The sequence below is a fragment of the Prionailurus viverrinus genome, unplaced genomic scaffold (assembly GCF_022837055.1).
Source record: "Prionailurus viverrinus isolate Anna unplaced genomic scaffold, UM_Priviv_1.0 scaffold_35, whole genome shotgun sequence".
Lineage (NCBI taxonomy): Eukaryota > Metazoa > Chordata > Mammalia > Carnivora > Felidae > Prionailurus > Prionailurus viverrinus.
In genome coordinates this window covers 8,153,370-8,172,870 of record NW_025927605.1, presented here as the reverse complement: position 1 = coordinate 8,172,870, position 19,501 = coordinate 8,153,370, and the positions used below count along the sequence as shown (strand labels likewise).

At 60.3% G+C, this 19,501-nt stretch overlaps 1 protein-coding gene across 1 annotated transcript; it reads left to right on the top strand.

Moving 5' to 3' along the window:
* Positions 1–2,357: 2,357 nt before the first annotated feature.
* SAMD14 (sterile alpha motif domain containing 14) lies at positions 2,358–19,310 on the top strand. Its single transcript, XM_047845705.1, has 10 exons — positions 2,358–3,020; positions 7,078–7,132; positions 12,881–13,047; positions 13,480–13,768; positions 14,574–14,661; positions 14,761–14,835; positions 14,941–15,100; positions 16,347–16,466; positions 16,552–16,707; positions 17,537–19,310. The coding sequence occupies exons 2-10, from the start codon at positions 7,090–7,092 to the stop codon at positions 17,690–17,692; spliced, it is 1,254 nt and encodes a 417-aa protein (XP_047701661.1). The 5' UTR covers positions 2,358–3,020; positions 7,078–7,089; the 3' UTR covers positions 17,693–19,310.
* The last annotated feature ends 191 nt before the right edge of the window (positions 19,311–19,501 follow it).

Below are 19,501 nucleotides of genomic sequence, written 5' to 3'. Positions count from 1 at the left end.
CTGAGGCAGGCACTCCCTTGCGGAGGGTTTTGTCACACAAGTCTCATGTCAAGCCAAATTCTGGCTTCCCACTCCTTCCTCTCAAAAACCCTAGTTCTACACTTCAGGACCATAGAGCACCCATCCAGCCTGCCACCCACCTGGAGGGTACTTAGAAACCTAGGGATGGTGACCATGCCTCTCAAGTCGTCTTCTCCGGGTGGATCATCCTTGAAGGATCCTTAGAATACTTCTGGGAAGAAAGATCCAGGTGCCCAACCAAATCCCAAGATCAGAGACCACCAGACCACAAGGCCACAGGTCATGGCTCCAGAGATAGAGGTCACTGAGGCCCTGCTCAGGGAACCTAGCCAAGAAATCCCAAGAAGTGAAGTGGCCGGACCAACACGGGTGGGAAGGCAGACATGGGGTTGTGACACCTTCTGCTGGTCTGACTGGGGCTACGTGTATATGGTGGGCTCCCGGTGCCCCCATCTGTCCTGTGCATTGTGTGAGGGTCCTGCACACTGCATGTTCCAAAAGGTGGGCCAAGTGGTTCCCCATGTCTAAGCCTTGAGTGTGTCGTATGGCTGGGGGTGTTATGTGTGGCTTTGCTTTGAGTCTCCCAGCCCTAAGGTGTGACATGACCATGACGTCTGTCCATGTTTGGGGCTATGTCAAGTGGCTATGGGCAGGCCTATGTGAGGCTTGTTACCACGGCCCTGCTCTATCGCCTGCTTGAGCAGGATGCCACAACCCCAGCACTTGCCATAGTGGAGGGAAATCAAACGAAGGGCATTTTCTGAACTCCCAGAAGCTCAGGCATCACTAGAAACAGGGCTCCTTCCAGGTCCTATGGCCTAGCAGACACCCTCTCCCACACAACCTGCACCCCTCAACACTGGTGTTCCACACCCATGATGTCCCCACTCCCTACAGGGCCTATGTCATCAGCCCTTCGCTCCACCCTATCACCCAGACCTCACCAGATGCCTGAAAATCATGTCCTCTTGAAAGATCCCAGACTCAGCCCTGTAGGGTGTCACCCAGAGTCCCCGGCCCCCTCCTCCGCTCCCCACAGTCTAGCCAGCACTCCATGCCTGCTAGCAGATTCCAAAGACAGACCCAGAGATCCCTAAAATGCCCACAGATTTCCTAGGACAACTTCCGCCTTAAGGCTTATTAATTCTGTCCTCACCCACAACCCTCAGGCCATCCGGGCTCAACATGCCATTTCCCACAGCCCCTCAGAGACCTGTGACTACAGATACTCCAGCCGGCCATTGGAGAACTCTATCCCTACAGGCTGCACAGTTCCCCCTTGAGCTCCGGACCCCCTGTTTGCTCTGGAAGAAGCCACTTTCATTCTTCAAATTCTCTGTTTCCCCCCTCTTAAAACGGGGGTAATAGAAACAACTACCTCATGGGTTTATTGTAAGGGTGACATTAACTATCAGGGAAAAACGTGCTTAGTACAGTGCCCGGCTCCTACGCCATCACAGTATGGTAGCTAGTTGTTGACTATTACACTATTTCCCCCCGGGGTTGGCCTGCCACCAACTCCAGCTCACTGCTCCAAGTGTGATCTCATCCCTGCCCCCACCCCCCACCCCCGACTCCAGGACTCGAACCTCACCCAGGCCTCCTTCTCCTTCAGTGGCCAGTGGTCCCCCAAATCTGGCCAATTTCTTTCATTCTCTATCCCGAACAGTTCTCAGCTTGACCTGTGATCTTCAGGCCTCCTGCCCTCACCTCTCGGCCTCACCAGGGCTCTCCCTGCCTCCAGCTGGCTTCTCCAATCCACTCTGCACAGGGGAGCCAAAGGGTGCTTCCTAAAAGGCAAATCTGAGCCCCTCATTCCTCTGTTACTGCCCCCCCCCCCATGGCTCCCCGTTTAAACTGCAAGCACTCCCTCTGCACCTTTGCAGCCTCACTCCTCTTCCTTTTTTAGCCTGCCACCCCCCAACCCCACTAGCACTCCTACCCTGTGCTGCCTGGCAGGGGTAGCCAACACAACACCTCCACCTGGAAGCCTGCCGGATCGCCACCACCTCCACCCTCACCCACCCCCAGGCCTGGCCTGCGTCCTCCAGTGCGCACTCGTGGCGCTGAAGTGTCCTCTATGAACCGAGGCTCACGGCACCCGGGCTCGTCTGTGCCCCTGACAACGCCGCGAGCCCCGACGGGCCGGGGCCCTGGTGGTTCCGTTCCCCTCGGTGCCCTCAGGCCTTGGCGCCCAAAGTTGCTCGGTGGACGTCGGTTGAATGGATGAATCGGGAGCCCTCACAGACCTCGCCGAGGAGGCGGAAGCCCCGTGGGTCTAGAGGCGGGGCCGCTCTCCCACCCGCCCCCCCCCTCCCTCCCCGCCGGACTTCCGAGGCCCCACGAGTAGCTGCAACTCGGAATCCCCTTGCCCGACCACCGCGCGGGGCCTCCGCCTCCCTCCCGTCCTGCCGCCTCCGCCCCCTCTCGCTCCCTCCCTCCCTCCCTCCTGCTCTTTGTCTCCGGGCGCCCGCCTCCCCGCCACGCGCCCCCCGCACCGCCCCTTCCCGGGAGACCCCCGCGGACCCCAGCGGACGCGACGCGACGCGTGTCGGCCTGCCCGGCTGGGGGCCTGCATCCGGCGGGGCCCGGCGGGCGGCGGGGCGGGGAGGTGGTTCCCTCCGTCCCTCCCTTCTCTCTCTCTCTCTCACTCACACACGCACGCACACACACACACACACACACACGCGCGCACACACGCGCACACGCATACACGCGCGCGCGCACGGAGCATCCTCCCGTCAGGGCTCTGGTCCAGCCCCGCCCGCGCCTCCCGCTCCCCGCAAACCCTCTCCTCGTCTCCCGCTCCCCCCATCGCCTCCGGCTCCGGGACTCTCCGCGCCCGCCCCTCTCCCGGGATGGAGCGGCTCGAGCCCGCCCGCAGCCCCCCGCGGCCGGGGTGACGGTCCCCCGCCCCTCCCCGCCTGGCCCGCGCCCGGAGGACCATGGGCCCGAGGGGCTCCCGCGGCGCCGGACGCTGAAGATGACTGATGCTGGAGGTGAGGACCCCGGCGCGGACCGGGAAGCAGAGCGGGGGTCACTGGGGATCGCGGCGGGACCCCGAGTGGGGTCGGATAGGGCCTTTTTTCCCCAGCCCTGGGGGGCCGCGCGGAGCTGGGGTGCTGGGGCTGTCGGGGGGAGGGGGCGGAGATGGGATTTGTGTCCCTAATCCTCTCCCTCCCGGAGAAATTAATTTTAAAAAACTGGTGGGGGGGGGGCGGGGGAGAGGGCTTAACTCCTTCCTGCTCGGCGCGGAGTGGGACGGCTGGACCGGAGAGAAACTAGCCGCCCGGCCCCGACCGGGAGTGCGGTAGGTGCCCTGGCCTCCGCGGTGCTGGGAGCGCGCTCCGACTCGCCCGCCGCCCGCCGCCGCAGCCGGGGCCTAGGGGAGGGGGCGCCGCTTTCTCCGGCTCCCCATTGCCCGCACCCCCACCTCCAACCTCCCCTCCCGGCCTTTCCTTCCCAGCCGTTCCCAGTCGCACTTCTGTCTTAGTCTCTTTCTCCTCTTCCCGGGCCCCTTTCCCGCTGGGGCCCGCCCCTCTCCCGACAGCCACCCCTTGGGTCTCTCCTTGCAGCCCTTCCTGGGGCCTCACTCCCGGCCCAGGGAGCCCATCTCCACCACTGCTTCCCCGGCCCCACTCCTCTCTTCCCAGCTCTTTCTTCCTCCGCTCTGCAGCTCTGTGGACTGACTCTCCATCAACCTGTCTGCCCCTGTTCCTACTTCCCACTTCCCTCCTGGGCTCGTGCCCCTTTCTCTTTCTCCTTCCCGGGCTCCCAGAAAGCCTCCCTTACTCCCAGAGAAGAGTCAAAGGTCGTGGGCGCTGCTCCCCTGGGAACTGGAAGCTTTGGGAGGAAGGAGTGGCCTCGTAGCACCAGTCCCCAGCGTGTGCCCCGTTTCATTTCCACCTTGTGGCAGTTGCTGGTTGAAATTGCGCATGAGTGTGTGTGTGTGTGTGTGTGTGTGTGTGTGTAGGAGTGTGAAGGGGGGGTGGTTTTCCAAAGCTCAGTTCTGGTGAGAGGGGTCTGGTGACCTCTCGGATGGCCTGCTTCCCAGAGTTCCCCACGGGTCGCCCCATACACACCCCAGGGAGTTAGTTGTTGAGGGGAGGGAAGGAAAGCCGTTTGTGCTGAATCAGGATGGACGAGGCACAGGGTGAACTGGAAGGCCCGGCCTACCCCAGAGGGTGCCTGAAAGAGGGCTCCATCCACAAGAGGGTCTCCACCCGGGACTGGGACTTGGAGTGCAGAACACGGGGCATCTCCATTCTCAGCTCGTCTAAGAGAGGAGGCACCGCTGCTGACCTCAGAGAGCCTCCATTCTGATGGGAGAGGCCGTTCTTCTCTTCAGAGAGTCCCTAATCTGATGGGGAATACCCTCCCCTCTCCTCAGGGAGCTCCCATCTGATGCAGGGGAGCCATGACCTATTTAGGGAATCAGTGAACTATGAAAAATCCCCCATTTCCCAGTGGTTGGGGAAGGGCGGATTTAGAAATTATGTGGACAAATGGGAGGAAGGAGGGCTGTCTAAGACGGCTTTCTGCAGGAGGGGTCGGCCAGGTCTTGGGCAGATGAGGCTTTGTGATTGAATGAGGGAATTGTGCTCATTCTTAGGGGCAGCCTTGCTTCCAAGGCGGCCCTTCAGGCAGGAAGAGAGGTTCTAGAATTTCTTTGCTATTGGCACCCAGAGGTCAAGAATGGCACGAGAGTTCTTGGAGGACCCCTTCTCATACCTCACTTCCTGCTTTCAGCCCCAAGCAGGGGAGCTAGGGGTGGAGGTGGTTTAGAAGTTTCTCCCATCCTAGACTGTGTGGACCAGCTCCCCTTCCACGACGACGTCTCTCCCTTCTCCCAGCAGGGGCCTTTCCTCAGTCGCACCCTCCCAAACTGCAAATCGTCACCCAGGATGGGGCTGAGGAGCAGGAGACAGGTTGAGGTTGAATTCTGCCTCTTATCCCCTGCATCGGAGTTTTCCCGTGTGTACAGTGGGGATACTAAGAATCTCAAGCCTGGACAGCTCCCAGCGAGATGGTGTCTATGTAGTAACAGAAGAGGAAAGTTGGAAAAGACTCCAGCAAGCATGAGGCCAAGCTTCCCCATAGCTGTCAAATGCATTTCTAGCCCAGTGCCCTGCACTGCTCACGGGACCTGAGTGTTAGCAGTAACTGGAGATCGTTTTCCAGCCCTGCAGTGTGCCCCTGCCCCTGAGCGTCCTCTCTCTCTCACCCTGTCTGGTATTCCCCTTCCCCTCTAACACCCAGGCCTTGGTTTAGGGCTGCTGCTATCCTACGTCTGCTCAGGAGCCTGCCCACATAGTTTCAGATGCATTGCACATCCTGCTTCCCCACCTGCCTCCCTTCTTGCTTCCCCCACCCCCCACAAAGCAAAACAAAACCAAACCCCTACCCATCACGCTTCCTCCCGGAACATACTTGATGTATCACAGAGATTTGGCTGTCCACTGTTCTGCTGTGAGTACTCCTCATACCCTTCTGCATCTGTGAGTCTGTCTGGAACTGTGAGAACTGTGAGTTTGTCAAGAACAGTGGCCCTGCTGATGGTGCCAGCTTCCTGAACAGCTCATGTTCAGGAAGGCAGGTGGTGAGCACACCAGGGGTGGGGGACGGGGGGGTGAAGTAGGACTGGGTGATAGATGGGAAGACGGATGGGTGGATGTATGAACTAATGGATGCAGAGATGAACTGATGGATGCAGAGATAGTATGAAAAAATGGATGCAGGGATGGATGGATGGATGGTGGATGGGTGAATGAATGGATGGATGGATGGTGGATGGGTGAATGAATGAGTGGATGGATGGTGGATGGGTGAGTGAATGGATGGATGGTGGATGGGTGAGTGAATGGATGGATGGTGGATGGGCGAGTGAATGGATGGATGGTGGATGGGCAAATGAATGGATGGATGGTGCATGGGTGGATGAATGGATGGATGGATGGTGGATGGGCGAATGAATGGTTGGATGGTGGATGGGCGAATGAATGGATGCTTGGTGGATGGGTGAATGGATGCTTGGTGGATGGGCGAATGAATGGATGGGTGGTGCATGGGTGGATGAATGGATGGATGGATGGTGGATGGGCGAATGAATGGTTGGATGGTGGATGGGCGAATGAATGGATGCTTGGTGGATGGGCGAATGAATGGATGGTGGATGGGTGAGGGAATGGATGGATGGTGCATGGGTGGATGAATGGATGGATGGATGGCGGATGGGCGAATGAATGGTTGGATGGTGGATGGGCGAATGAATGGTTGGATGGTGGATGGGCAAATGAATGGATGCTTGGATGGGTGAATGAATGGATGGTGGATGGGTGAGGGAATGGATGGATGGTGGATGGGCAAATGAATGGATGGATGGATGGATGGATGGGTGAGTGAATGGTTGGATAGTGGATAGGTGAGTGAACGGTTGGATGGATGGGCAAGTAGATAGATGGCTATGTAGGTGGGCAGGTGGATGGATGGATGGATGGATGGAAGAACCTGGGTTCTGCTCCTGATTTTGCCATTGGCTTGCCACGTGACCTTAAATTAACAGTGACCCCAACAGTCACTCTCCCCTCTGTTTCTTTATTTGTAAAACGAGAGGATTAGATTTAATAATCCCCAAGATTTCTCCCAGATTTGATGTTGGACAATTTATGACGGTCAAGCGTTTTTAGGGAATGGTGATGATAGAAAGGCCCAGCACAGTGAAGGGGGGCAGTTCAGTGAGCCGTGTGAAGGCACACAGCAAATCAGCTTGGCCACAAAGCATAGGACTCCGCCTGTGTCTACACCCCGGATTTGCTCCTGCCCCTATCCACTCTTCTATGTCTGCCTCCTGCCCTAGCTCTCACAGTCCAGAGTATGGTTCAGGCGACTTCTTTTCCAAGGAGCTGGAGGAAGAGTTCTAAGGGAAGGTGAGGGGCCATAAGACCAGGAGCAGGTAGCCAGCCGCAGCTCCCTGGTCTCCACCAACCTGAACCTCTTATCCATGGTCGTTTTTTTTTTTTTTCTCTCTCTCTCTCTCTCCCACCCGATCCTCCCCAGCTTCCTTGAGTCATGGCTTCTTCAAAGCTACGAGAACCTGCGGACGAGGTTTTTGGTAAGTTCTGTTTGCTCTAACTCTATCCAAGGCCATCGGCATTGGGGGATTCCCTCTGGGACTTCAGTGTGTGTCGGTGTGTGTGTGTGTGTGTGTGTGCGTGCGCTCTGTGGCCTTTCAACCTGGGTCTTTGTCATTACTATCTATGCCAATTACAACAACAATAAGGGTCTTCATTTATCAAGTACTGTCTCATGCCAGGTACTAGGCTAACACCCCAGTCTCCCATGCGCTATATCATTTACTCCCCACAGTCATGCTAAGAGGCGTGCCCTTTGTCCAGACAAGGTGCCGAGAGCACAGAGTGCTGCAGTGACTTGCTTTAAAGATCACACGGCAGGTTAGTGGCAGAGCTGAGACTAGAACTCCAGACCGCCTGACTCCCTGCTCTCTGTGTCCCCGTGTCCCCAGCACAGGTGATACACGTTACCTCCACATCGCATAGTGAGGGACCTTAGCCTGCAGGATGTGCGTGGAAATCAAATGCATAGGGCACAGAGCCTCTGTACCCCCAGGCTGGCCCCCTCTTTACACACTGGGGTGCATGTGCGCACCTGCTCCTTCCATCATTTACCCCCTGCAGTCTTTCTATTGTGTGATATGGGGAGAGACCACCCTGACAGGGCCGAGTTCCCAGCATGCACTGGGGTGGAGAGGCTGTTTCCTAGCTGGATTTGGTGGAGGAGTCGGGGAGCAGGGAAGGTGAAGGAACATGGAGGGAGAGGTGGAGACAGAAGCGGTTGCCCGAAGCCGATGGCAGGTGTGGAGCCCAGGACACTCACATTTGTGTGCACAAGCCTCAAGGGGCTCCCAGCTTCTCCTCCCCTGCCTTCTCATCTCTACCTGCCCTCCCCTCCTCTGCCCGCCCTCTCCTGCTCACCCGGTTCTCCCCTGTGTGGCCACATGCCCTGGCAATGCCAGGAACTCCTGCCTCCTGGTTCCTGGGAAACTGCTTTCCTGGCCTCCCTGGGGCCCGTGGAATGAAGGGTTTGCCTCCTGGACTCCTCCAGCCTCCAGCTGCCTCTGGGCCTCAGACTCTTGGGTCTCACCATCTGCACCCAGGCCTGGCCTGACAGAAGTGAGCGCCCCCTTACCTCGGCTTCTGGGCCTCCCAACACCCCCTAACCCCAACTCTGCCTGTTTTCCTGCTCCCAGACCTGCTGAGGTAGCTGGCCGCCTTGCCTGCTTCCTGATTCGAAAGGCAATTAAATATTCATGACTCCCCAGTGCCCAGGGCTGGGCTAACTCCCTGCTGGGGAGAGAAAGAGAGAGACAGAGAGACAGACACAGAGATGGAGGGAAGCCAGGGAGCCAGGTAGAACAGGGACCAGAGGAGAGACAGGCCCCACCTTGTCTCAAAAACACTTAAGCCCCCCTAGAAGTTCCTTCGCTCCCTCGACCCTCTGACCCTTCGAGGTAAGCTGCCTGCAGTCCTGATGTGGCCCAGAGTCAGGAGCAAAGGGCCCTTCTCCCTGGGCCGGGGCGGCCGGGCACCAGCTGTCCAGGCGTCCCAGAACGGCGAGAACACTAGTCTGGGAGCCAGGAGGCCTGGATGCTGTCCTGAACTCCCCCTGCACCTTTGGCCAAACCTTGCCTGTCTGAGCCTCAGTTTCCCCACCTATAAAATGAGAGGTTGGACTCACAAGGTGCTCCCATCTCCGCCTCAGGGGAGGTAGAGCGGGCTGAGTACTTACACACTGAGCCTCCGGAGCCAGACTGCCTGTAACCTTGGCTCCTCTCTTCGGCAGCCGTGGGCCTTCAGGCAAATTAAGGCTGCCCTGGGGATTCCCGGAGTCTCTTCCTCCTAGGGTTGTGGGGAGTTTAAATGAGCTAGTGATCGGAAAGCACTTAGAACGGGTGCCTGGCACAGCGAGAGCCCCGTGAGTGGTAGCCATTCTTATTCTGTGGTTCAGTCCTTGCTGCTTGCAGATAACGCTTGGAGAGTCTGTGTCAGGGATCAGGGGGCAGAGGGCTCCCTCTGGATAACCCCAGAAGCGACGCAGGGGCAGCTAAGGAACTAGAGGCACAGCGTCAAGGCTGGGGTCCCAAATAGCAGTCCTCTGGCAGGACCTCTCCCCTCGCCGAGCCTCCGCCACTGCGTCTGGACAACTGTGACCGTCCCCGTGGGTCCACCCTCCCCGGTGTCCGGGCCGGTCCCCTCTCCTTGCGGCCTCCGCTGGCCCACACCATCCCTTCTCCTTGGAAAGTTCTTCCCTGTTCTCTCTACCACCTTAGCTCTTCACTGTCTCCCAGGCCTCAGCCCGGCTACTGAACCTATAGCCCCCAGCCCCTGCCTTCGTCCCTTCCGCAAATACCACTGGGCCCCTATCATGTGCCAGGCTCTGTTCCAGGCCCCAGGGAGACAGCACCGAACACGCCAGACAAGGTCACTGCCCTCGAGGAGCTTGCGTTCTAGCGCGGGGGCAAGCGGGGAACCCACATGGAAGCACCCACACGACGAGACAAGAAACGTGTCACGGTGCGGAGCGCTCCGCAGAGGACTTAAGTGCGGAGCGTGCACGTCACCACCTTCGCGTGTCTTGAGCCCGTCTCTGCCCGGCTCTGCGCTGGTCCCCAAAGGGTGACTTAGCTTCAATACAGCACACACCGACTGACCACCTCCTCTCTGCCGGGCCCCGCGCCAGCTCTCACGGAACACGGCGGACGGCGCAGGGCTCGACCCTCTGCCGCGTGCGGACTGGCACGGGACAGACACTTCCGACCAGACCCTAGGGCCAGGCCTGCCGAGGGGCAGCGGTCCTGCGGGGCTGGCGGGATGATGGATTTGAGTTGGCAGCCGGACAAAGGAGGGGTGGGGCAGAGGAGGGCTGCAGGAGCGGCCCAGGCAGAGGCAGGTGGAGACAGGGACCCAGGTGCGGCCGGCAGGTTAGTACCGCTCCCGCCAACGCCACCCGCAGCTCGTGCTCTCTGAGCCCTTAGCCACAGGCATTCTGGCACAGCTTTATATAGTGATCTGATTTAACGCTCACACAACCCTGCGAGGACATACTCCTGCCATGACCCCGTCTTGTGACGCGGAAGCCAGTATCCAAATGTGAGTGACTTGTCCAGAGTCACCCAGCAAATGTCACAACTGATTTCAGCCCCGGCCAGCCGGCTCTTAACCATGGTCCCTATAAGAGCCTGCTGTGCAGAGGAAATGTGGGAAACACAGAAAGGGGGAGCTGGGACCCCTCCGGCCTTGCCTGGAGGGCTGAGGGGCATGGGCTTTATGTTGTTGGCTTTGGAACCCTCCCCCGCCCCGCCCTGGGTTTCAAAAGCAAGCAATTATGGGACACAGTCAGAAATGCGCTTTAGAAAGTTTCTTCTGGCTCGTGACAAGTGGGGAGGGAGGCGGACCATTGGCAGGGAGCTCAGGATGGAAGGACGCTGAGGCCGTGCTCAGCTGGCTGGGTCTTCGGGGAAGTGGCTGGTGAAGGCCTGAGCTCAGGCGGTTCAGTCCCAAGGGAGAGAAGAGGCCGGGTTGCAGAGGTGTGAAGAAGGCAGATGGACAGAACCACGGCTTTTCCATTAGAATGATATTTACCAAGACCCTACTATGTGCCGGCATCCATCCTGAGTTAGAGCAGTGAACAAAATAGAGGAACGTCAGCCCTCACGGAGCTGGCATTCTAATGACTGGAGAGACCATAAACTAAGCAAAATACACAGCATGCCAGAGAATGATACATGATATAGGGAAAAACAGAGATTGGGGTTCTGGGGCGGGGTGGGGGGAATTATAAGTTGAGTGGTCAGTCAAGTCCTCGGTGACAGAAAGCATTTAAAGCAAAGACCTGAAGGAGGTGAAGGAGAGAACCACGCAGAAACCCATGGCGAGAGCCTTGCAGGAAAGGGAAAGAGGAAGTGCAAAGGCCCTGAGGTGCAGGCGAGGCTTGTGTGAGGAAGAGCCAGGAGGCTGGGATGGCCAGGAGTGGAGGGAGCACGAGGGGGAGAAGGAGAAGCTCAGAGAGGTAAGGGGAGCACGGAGTGAGTCTGGAAAAGCCACTGGGACGACTTGGCGCTTACTCTGTGCGAGGTGGAAGTCCCCAGAGAGTTCTGAGCAGAGCAGTGACAAGGGCTGACATGTTCTATCAGGATCACTCTGGCCACCGCTGTGTTGAAAATAGACCATAAATGGGAAAGGGAGGACAAGGGAAGATCAGCTTGGAGGCTTTTGCGATAATTGAGGCAGGAGGTGATAGTGACCTAGACCAGGGAGGCTGTGTGTCTCCCTCTCCTCCCTGCCTTCCCATCCTCTCCCTGCCTCAACTCTTCCCCCTTCTTCCTCTGCTGTCCCTCCCCTTCTTCTCCGTGTGTATGCCAGGCTCCACTCCTATTCCCCTGGATTATTTTGAACCTAATCCAAAACATTGCATCGTTTCACCATAAATATTTCAGTGTGTCTAGAGGTATGTCGAAAGTGGAGCTAACAGCCGAGGGCAAAGGGTAGCTTGGGGCTGAGTTGGGGGGCTGGGTGGATGACGGGGCCTTCTGCTGAGCCGAGGAGCAAAGGGGAAGCCGGTGTGAGGCAAGGCGGTGGGTTCATTTGGGTGGATTCCTTGAGGAGCCTGGGTGCCTTGGACGTGGCAAGTGCCCTGGCCGGCGCCGAGGCGCCCCGGGCTTCGGGGGTGAACCAGGAGGTGGTAGTTAAGTCAGGCCAGCAACTGGGGTGGCTTAGGGGGTGTCTGCAGACAGGACAAAGAGGAGCAGGGAAGGCAGGGCAGGCATGAGTGATGGGATGGGGGACCCTGAGATCGTGGTGGGGGAGCAGGGGGGGGAAGAAAAGGTCTGGGAAGGACATCTTCTGCCCGGAGACCCCAGTGCCGAGCCTGGAGATGCTGCGGGGCGGGGGCTTCGTTCCCAGGTGGAACAGATGAGAAGGAAAATGAGGAGCAGTTGGGATTTTGCATGACCCGCTGGGTTTGCCTCGTCTTCCTCCACGTCTTCATCCGGGACCCAGCCCGGCACCGCCGCCCCCAGGATGGCGGACACAGGCCTCCCAGGGCCTGGGTTTCCCCCCTGACGCCGCTATGTTCCGGCTCAGCTGCGAGCCTTCTCGGCAGTGCTGTGTCTGAGCGCCAACCCCAGGCGTGGCCCGGCGAGCCCGTCTCTGGAGCCAGACGAGTCAGGCTCGGATCCCGGACCACTGCCAGCTGGTGGCTGCCCTCAAGAACTTGACCTCCCCGAGCCTCAGTTTGCAAGGCTGTACGACGCGCGAAATAGTTGTCCCTCTCTCACTGGGGTGTTTTGAGCGGACGGGGCGAGGTGTGAACCTTCTGGCACGTCGTTGGGGCTTCTTCAAGGGGAGCTGTTATTACCGTGATCTGTCCGGCCTCATCCCCAGCCCTCCTCTCCACAGAGCAACCCCGCAAGTGCCCCGGAGGTGCTCCCGCCGTGCGGAGAGCAGGTTGCCAAACCTCCTCTCTTGTAAACTCCCACCCAGACCTTAGACCAGCTTTGGTGCTTCCTCCCCTGACCCATCCAGACAGGACCCTCCTGTCCTCCTTGGTGTCCGTGAGCGTTTGCCCCACACGGCCGCATTCAGGTGCTGACGCGTCTGGCTTGCCCGGCGACCGTCCGGGACCCTGTTCTCCGTCTCATTCGTACTCCCGGGGCCCGGCACTCACAAACATTGGTTGAATGTCTGGGGTGTGAGTGCAGGCGGCTGCCTGAGGTGGGTGGGCCTCTGGGCTTGCTGTCCTCACGTGTCTGGTCTGTGTCCCCCCCCCCCAACCTGGTTCACAGACCTGGACTTGGCCGTGCCAGAGACCGTCAGACTGGACAGCAGTTTACATAAGGCCCGAGCCCAGCTACTGGCCAAGGGCCGGAGACACCGACCTTCCCGCTCCAGGCTTCGGGACAGTGCCAGCTCTGCAGAGGACGGCGAAGGCTCCGATGGGCCCGGAGGCAAGGTCGGGGCAGCCCACCCAATCACACGTACCCTACCCACCCCCCTCTGGCCCGCCCCGCCCCCCCATCCCTCCAAACCCCTTTCCAGGGAAACCCCACTCCCAGACTTCTGACGTAGTAGCACCAACATTCACATCTGGCTCACGTCAAATTTTACGCAAGGTGTGATCATACCCATCATGCGTGTGAGGGACCTGAGGCTCTGAGAGGTTCAGTAACAAATGCACGCAGTTAGGAAGTGAGGAGGGCGGGATTCAACCCCAGCCTGCATGACCGAAGCCCCCCCCCGGCCCCCCCTCGCCCATCTCCCACATCTCACGGCCCAGCCAGCCCCTTCAGGGGGCCCCCTCGCAGTTTGCGGGGTGAAACCAATTCCCAGCCCCTCGGGGAAGAGAAGGGGAGGGTTGGCAGTGAGCGGCTGCCCCCTCCCCCAGGTGACGGACGGCTGCGGGAGCCCCCTGCACCGGCTGCGCTCGCCTCTGCACTCGGGCCCGGGGTCCCCGGCGGGGGGCTCTTTCTGCCTGGAGCCTCCGGGGTTGCGGCGCAGCCTGGACGAAGACGAGCCGCCGCCCTCGCCGCTCACACGCTACCGGCCCCTGCACAACGCCACCTCGCACGAGGGCCTGGCCGCCGCCTCCTGCTCGCCGCCGCGCTCCGCGCCCTCCTCGGACAGCTCGCCCAGCTTCGTGCGCCGCCACCCGCGCGCGGAGCCGCACAGCGAAGGTGAGCGGTGGCCGGTGGCGGCGCCCCCTGCTGGCGGGCGCCGGGACTGCAGCGGGCGGACCAAGCAGGGCCGAGCACCTTGGCGAGGGGGGAGGGGGGAGGGGGAGGGGGTGGAGGGGGTGGAGGGGGGAGGTGGGGGGACACATCACGGCTCACGCATTCGCTCCCTGTGTACCAGACTGTTGCGCACTGGGGACACACAGGTGGGGAAACAGATGCAGCCTTTTCCCTCGCGAGGCTTGCAGTTTGGGGGAGAGGCCATCTAATAATTCCTTATAGGTTAAGGGGGAAGCGATCAAATCATCTCTCAATTAAACGTGCGGGTTACAAGCTGTAATCAGCGCTATGGGAGAAACGTGCGCGGTGGCGGGGGCGACACCGAGCAGGGCGAAAGGACCCAGCGAGGAGCATCCTGTAAGGCTTCTCTGAGGGCGTGACATGGGAGCCAAGATGGGAAGGCTGGTTAGAAGTTGGTCAGGATAAACTGAACCCTGACTAGCAGCGGCCCCTACGCGTCCGTGGATTGCATAAGGCTTTTTGCACATATTCCTTGAAACAGGCAGGTGTCATCACGGGTCCCGTGAAACAGGTGTTATTGTAGATCACGTGTGATCATCCCCCTGTCTGAGATAAAGGCAGCTCAGCGAGGTAGGGCGATTTGTCTTCAGTCGCACAGCTAGCAAAGGGCACTGGAGCCAAGTTACCTGATCCTAAGTCAGAAGGGTTTCCATCACCTCACCCTGGCAGCTCAAGGAGGCGGGTAAGCCACCCCACAGGCAATGTCCTTCCCTCTCCTCTCCAAAAGATGACAGCCGGGACACCAGCCCCCCTGAGCCTGCCAGCCCCACCATCGGCCTGGATAAGAAGACTCGCCGCAAGTTCTTGGACCTGGGGTGAGTGGAGAACGGGCCAGCAGCAAAGGCTTGGGGCTGTGGAGTACAGGGTAGCAAGGCGGGCCGCCCTGCCCCACTCCCCGCCTGCCCTCCCCACAGGGTCACCTTACGCAGAGCATCCACTAGCAAGAGCCGGAAGGACAAGAGCAGCAACCGCTTGTCCATGGGCAGCAGGTGAGTGGTGCCCACAGCCCCTCGGCCACGGTTTCCGCCCGTGGTTCCCTGTGGGCCCGGCCCTCGGCTCGGTGCCCCCACCCATGCAGGGTGCTCTCTCCGCAGGGAGTCAGTGGAGGGGTCCGGCAGGTCAGGGGGCTCCCCGTTCCTGCCCTTTTCCTGGTTCACAGACAGCGGCAAGGGCTCGGCGTCCTCCGGCAACACCACCTCCCCTGCCTGCTCCCCTAAACACGAGGGCTTCAGCCCGAAGAAGTCGGCTTCTCAGGTGAGCCCGTGGCCTTCCTGCCCTCATGCCGGCCCCAGACTCAGGTGACGCGAGGGCACGCTTCACCCTGGCTCGGGCTGGGATCCAGGCCTTCCTCGAGTCCATTTGTCTACCCACGGAGCCATCCGGTGACTCATTAGTTCGTCCGTTCTCGTTCTCTGAGTTCGTTCATTCACTTGTTCGCTCACTCACACTGAGCCGTTCCTTCGTCGTTTCATTTACTGAATTCAACGCGTCAGTGAACACTGGGCTTCCCCTGGTGTATTCCTCCCCCCCCCCGCCCCCCGCCCCCCAGCCTGAGGCCTCCTCCCCTCGGGCTAAGTCTCCTCCCTGGCTCGGCTCTAGCCCCACGTCCTGTCTTAGGAGCCGGGCTCCCCGTGGGGTGGGGTGAGGCCTGGAGGCGACAGAGATGAGTGGGGCCCAGACTAGCCAGTGCTTAGGAAGCTGGCCGCCCTCTGGGAGAAGTGACACCGGGGGACAGAAGCAACAGTCTCTGCTTATGCTCATGCTTGTGCCGCCCTCCACGGTTTGCAAGGCTTCAAGTGCATGCTTTTGCTTTGCTGTCCCAAAGCGCAGGCACGCTACCCCAGTCGAATAGATGAAAGAATAAGACGAAGAGAGAAGGACTTACAGCGTGGGTTGCTTGCCAGGCTCCAAGCCCGTTCCGTGGCTGTGCCTTATGTGCTCCCGGGGCAGAGGAGATCAGAAAGCTGGGCATTCGGGGGAGAAAGAGTTCCTTCGGACCCGGCGCTTCTTTGTTGCCTCTTTCCCTCCACGGACTCCTTGCATCTCTTCCTTCCCTTGTGCTGAGCCCTGGGATGACATAGTGAACAGACAGCCCAGGGCCTCAGAGAGCTTGTGGTCTCTACTCAGGCACTTAGCAGCCAGGGTGCCGGAGGCCGTGGTGGGGAGGCACAAAGGAGGACCCCTGACCTAGCCTGGGGGAATCCTGGTTGGCTGCCTGTAAGAAGTGACACCTCCTCCATTCCTGCTAACTATTCTGCCTCAGTTCTAGCCCCACGTGCTCCCAGAAGCCTTACGTCCTGATGCCTCCCGTGAGTCACCGTGTCATATGTGCCTGCCCAGCTCCTGGTTCATGCATTGGAGGCACTGGTGCTCCGTCCCCAGATTCAGCTCCACGCAGACAGGGGGCAGGGGGTTGGGAGCATGGGGCGGGGGGTGGGGGGGTGGGGGCTCCCTTGGGCTTGCAGGTGAGCTGTCTTCAGCACGCACCCCCCCTGTCTAGGAATCCACCCTGAGTGATGACTCCACACCCCCCAGCAGCAGCCCCAAGATCCCCAGTGGTCCCCGGCAGGAGACCAAGTGTTCCTACCCCTACCACACGCTGTCCCAATCTTCGGATGAGGTGAGTAAGCCCTGACCTCGGAGCGTCGGGTGTTCGGGCCACAGGCCGGGTCACCCCTCCTCACTGTCCTTGGTCTCCACCCCAGTTCCTGGACGAACCTCTCCCCACTGTCCACCACTGGACCAGTCAGCAGGTGGGCCAGTGGCTGCACAGCCTCAACCTGGAGCAGTATGCCGCTGAGTTCGCCGCGCGGCAGGTGGATGGGCCCCAGCTCCTGCAGCTGGATGGAAGCAAACTGAAGGTGGGTCAGAGGAGAAGAGCCGTGATCCAGCTGGAGCCCGAGGCAACCTTCCGGGATCGGGATCCCCTCACCCTGACCTTTCCTTTCACTTCCTTCGAGGCCATTCCCTGACCTCTGACCTCTGGGCAAGGTCCATGGCCTGATCTCTGGACTCTAGCATGGGTCCCCAGTCTGCCTCGAAACTCAAGCGCAGGTCTTCAGTTTGACCTTCAAGCTCCAGCCCCAGTCTCCAGGTTGACCTTGACCTCCACGACTATCGTATCACCTGAGTCTTGATTCCGAGTCTCCCGGTGTCCTAAGAAACCAGGCCTCTCCCTGATCACCTTGTCTGATTCTCAGTCTTGGAGGGTGCTGGTAGTCAGGGGAGGTCAGAGGGCGCACCTCGGATCTTTGTGCTGGGAGGTTTCTGGCCTGTTCCCCACCCTCTGTTACACTGCTTGGGGAAGGGGTGGTGAGGAGAGTCCCCAGGGAGTCTGAGTGGGGAGGGGCCTCGGCTACTTACTAGCTGTGTGACCTTGGGCACATCACCTGCTCTCTGTGGGCCCCGGGGGTGCTGGGGTCGTGCCACGGCTGGAATCCAGAGTGGCGGAACGGGGGCTGAGGATTGCCAGGGGTGGGGGCAGGGGCTAAGGGTCTGGAAAGATCCTCCATTGGCATCTTTTCCGAAGGCTCCCCTTCCGAATTCTTGCCCTGCGGGGTCTGGTCCACAGGCAAGTCTGGGGGGTGGAAGAGAGCTTACGCCTGGGGCACAGAGAACCTGGGGCTCGGGTTGGCCAGGGCTCCGGGCGGTTCTGGGGCTCGTTCCCTCACCCTTGAATTCCTCCCCCAGAGCCTGGGGCTCAGCAACTCGCATGACCGGGCGCTAGTGAAGCGGAAGGTGAAGGAGCTGGCAGCGGCCGCTGAGAAGGAGCGCAAGGCCCAGGAGAAGGCCGCACGGCAGCGCGAGAAACTCCGGCGCAGGGAGCAGGAGGCCAAGAAAAGCTAGGGGAGGGCGAGGGGCAGGCACCGGCACCCAGGCGCTGGCGGCCGCCGGGCTCGGTGGGCACAGGCCTCAGCGAGAAGGCGGGGCCTGGGCGCCAAGCTTGGGCTGGCCTGGCCCCACACTCTCAGGGGGGTACGTGCCCTCTCCCACCCTGTCACTCGGTCTGGACCCAGATCCCCCAGAAAGGGAGACCCCAGGAGAGGGCCCGGTGATAAATCCAATTTTAAGGACGTTTGGCACGGAGTCCCTAGGGGAGCTGGCAGGTTATGGGCAGAGGGCAGAGAGGCCAGGGCTGAACAGGTCTGGGAGCCCTGAGGCACCTGGGTCAAGTCTGACCCTCTGCCCTCAGGCCACGGCGGTGCTGGCCGGCAGTGAGCTGGGACACCTGCCTGGCCTGCCTGCCTGCCTTCTAGAGGCCCTGAGATGGGGCCAGGGTCCCAGGGCTGAGGGAGGTAGGAAGCACCTCAGCAGGAGTGGGTGGATAGAGCTGTCCCTCTCCAGCTCTCCGAGGTGGCGGTGTGCTGGGAGAGCTCCGTGCTCCCCAGGGAGGCCGGGAGGTGCTGCAGCAAGTTGCACTCAGGGTAGACTCCCGGTCTACACTCCTGAACGGGAGCGCGGAGAAAGCGGCATGGTCATCCCACGCGATCTTTGCAAGGACCTTAGGGGCAGGAAGGGAGGATGAAAACCTCCCCTTCCCCTTCCCTGTCCTGTGGGTCCCAGTGGTGAGATGACAGCCATACAGATCTGTCCCTCTGGGGCCCATTCAAGGCCTGGTCTTTGACCTGCCCTCTAACACAGGGCACACGTCTGTTGCTCCCTCAGAGGACACCTGAGACCTCTCTGGGGACAGAGCAAACTTGGGAGCTGGGGGGGGGGGGGGGACAGGATACCCCCAACCAGTGCCTAGGTGGTACTGAACAGGTGAACCCTCACGCTAGCTGGGTAGAGAGGCACCATCTAGGAGTCCCCCCACAATCTCTTGGAAAGGTTCATCCACTCTCCCCCATCTGCTCTGGTTCCAGTCTGGGCCTCAGTGGGTTCCAGAAACCGGCAGGCAGTGCAGGCTGTGGGTCGCTGGGCCACAAGGAAGGGTGGGGCCAGCCCCCTGGGTAGGGGCGGGATCTATCCCGGCGGCCCAGGGATGACCTCTATCTGTCCTTGGAAGGAGGGGGCTTTCAGACGGTCCCCCTGTCCTCAGCAGCACTGGCCGGCAGCTGGCCCAGCTTCTGGAGGATTGGCCAGTTATCAGTGGGGCTGGGGGAGGGGGGCTCTGATTAGAAGTCCCCCTCCACCTCCCCCTGCCTGGAGTGGCGGACAGGACCCAATGCATGCCAACACCCCCCATTCCTGCTCAGGGGCTCAGGCTTCAAGGCCACCCCTGCTATGGCCAGGGTCCTGTCCGTGGGACTCAGCCCTTTGCTCCTCTCTGCTGTCTGTGCTGGGAGAGGGGCTTCAGAGGAAACTGAGGTACGGGGGCACCGGCACCATCTGCGCCTGTTGGAGGGGCTGGTGGGGAGGGTGGAAGGCACCCAGGCCTTTGAAGCTATCAGGAGCTATGTGGGTGCCCACCTGCATGTGAAGGGGGGGTGGTACTCAATTTATTTCAATAAACACTTATGATGTGCCAGTGACCTTTGTCTGCCCCAGGTGGGAAGCTGGGCTGGGTCGGGAGGCTGCGCTGGGCCCTGAGGGTGGTGGGGTGTCACCAGGTGCTATACTGTCGGGCGTTCTGAACGGATGGCTTTGCCTGGTGCTGTGCTCGTGGTAGACACTGAGTCATGCCCTGGGCCGGGTGTCCTGGGCGCGTCATAT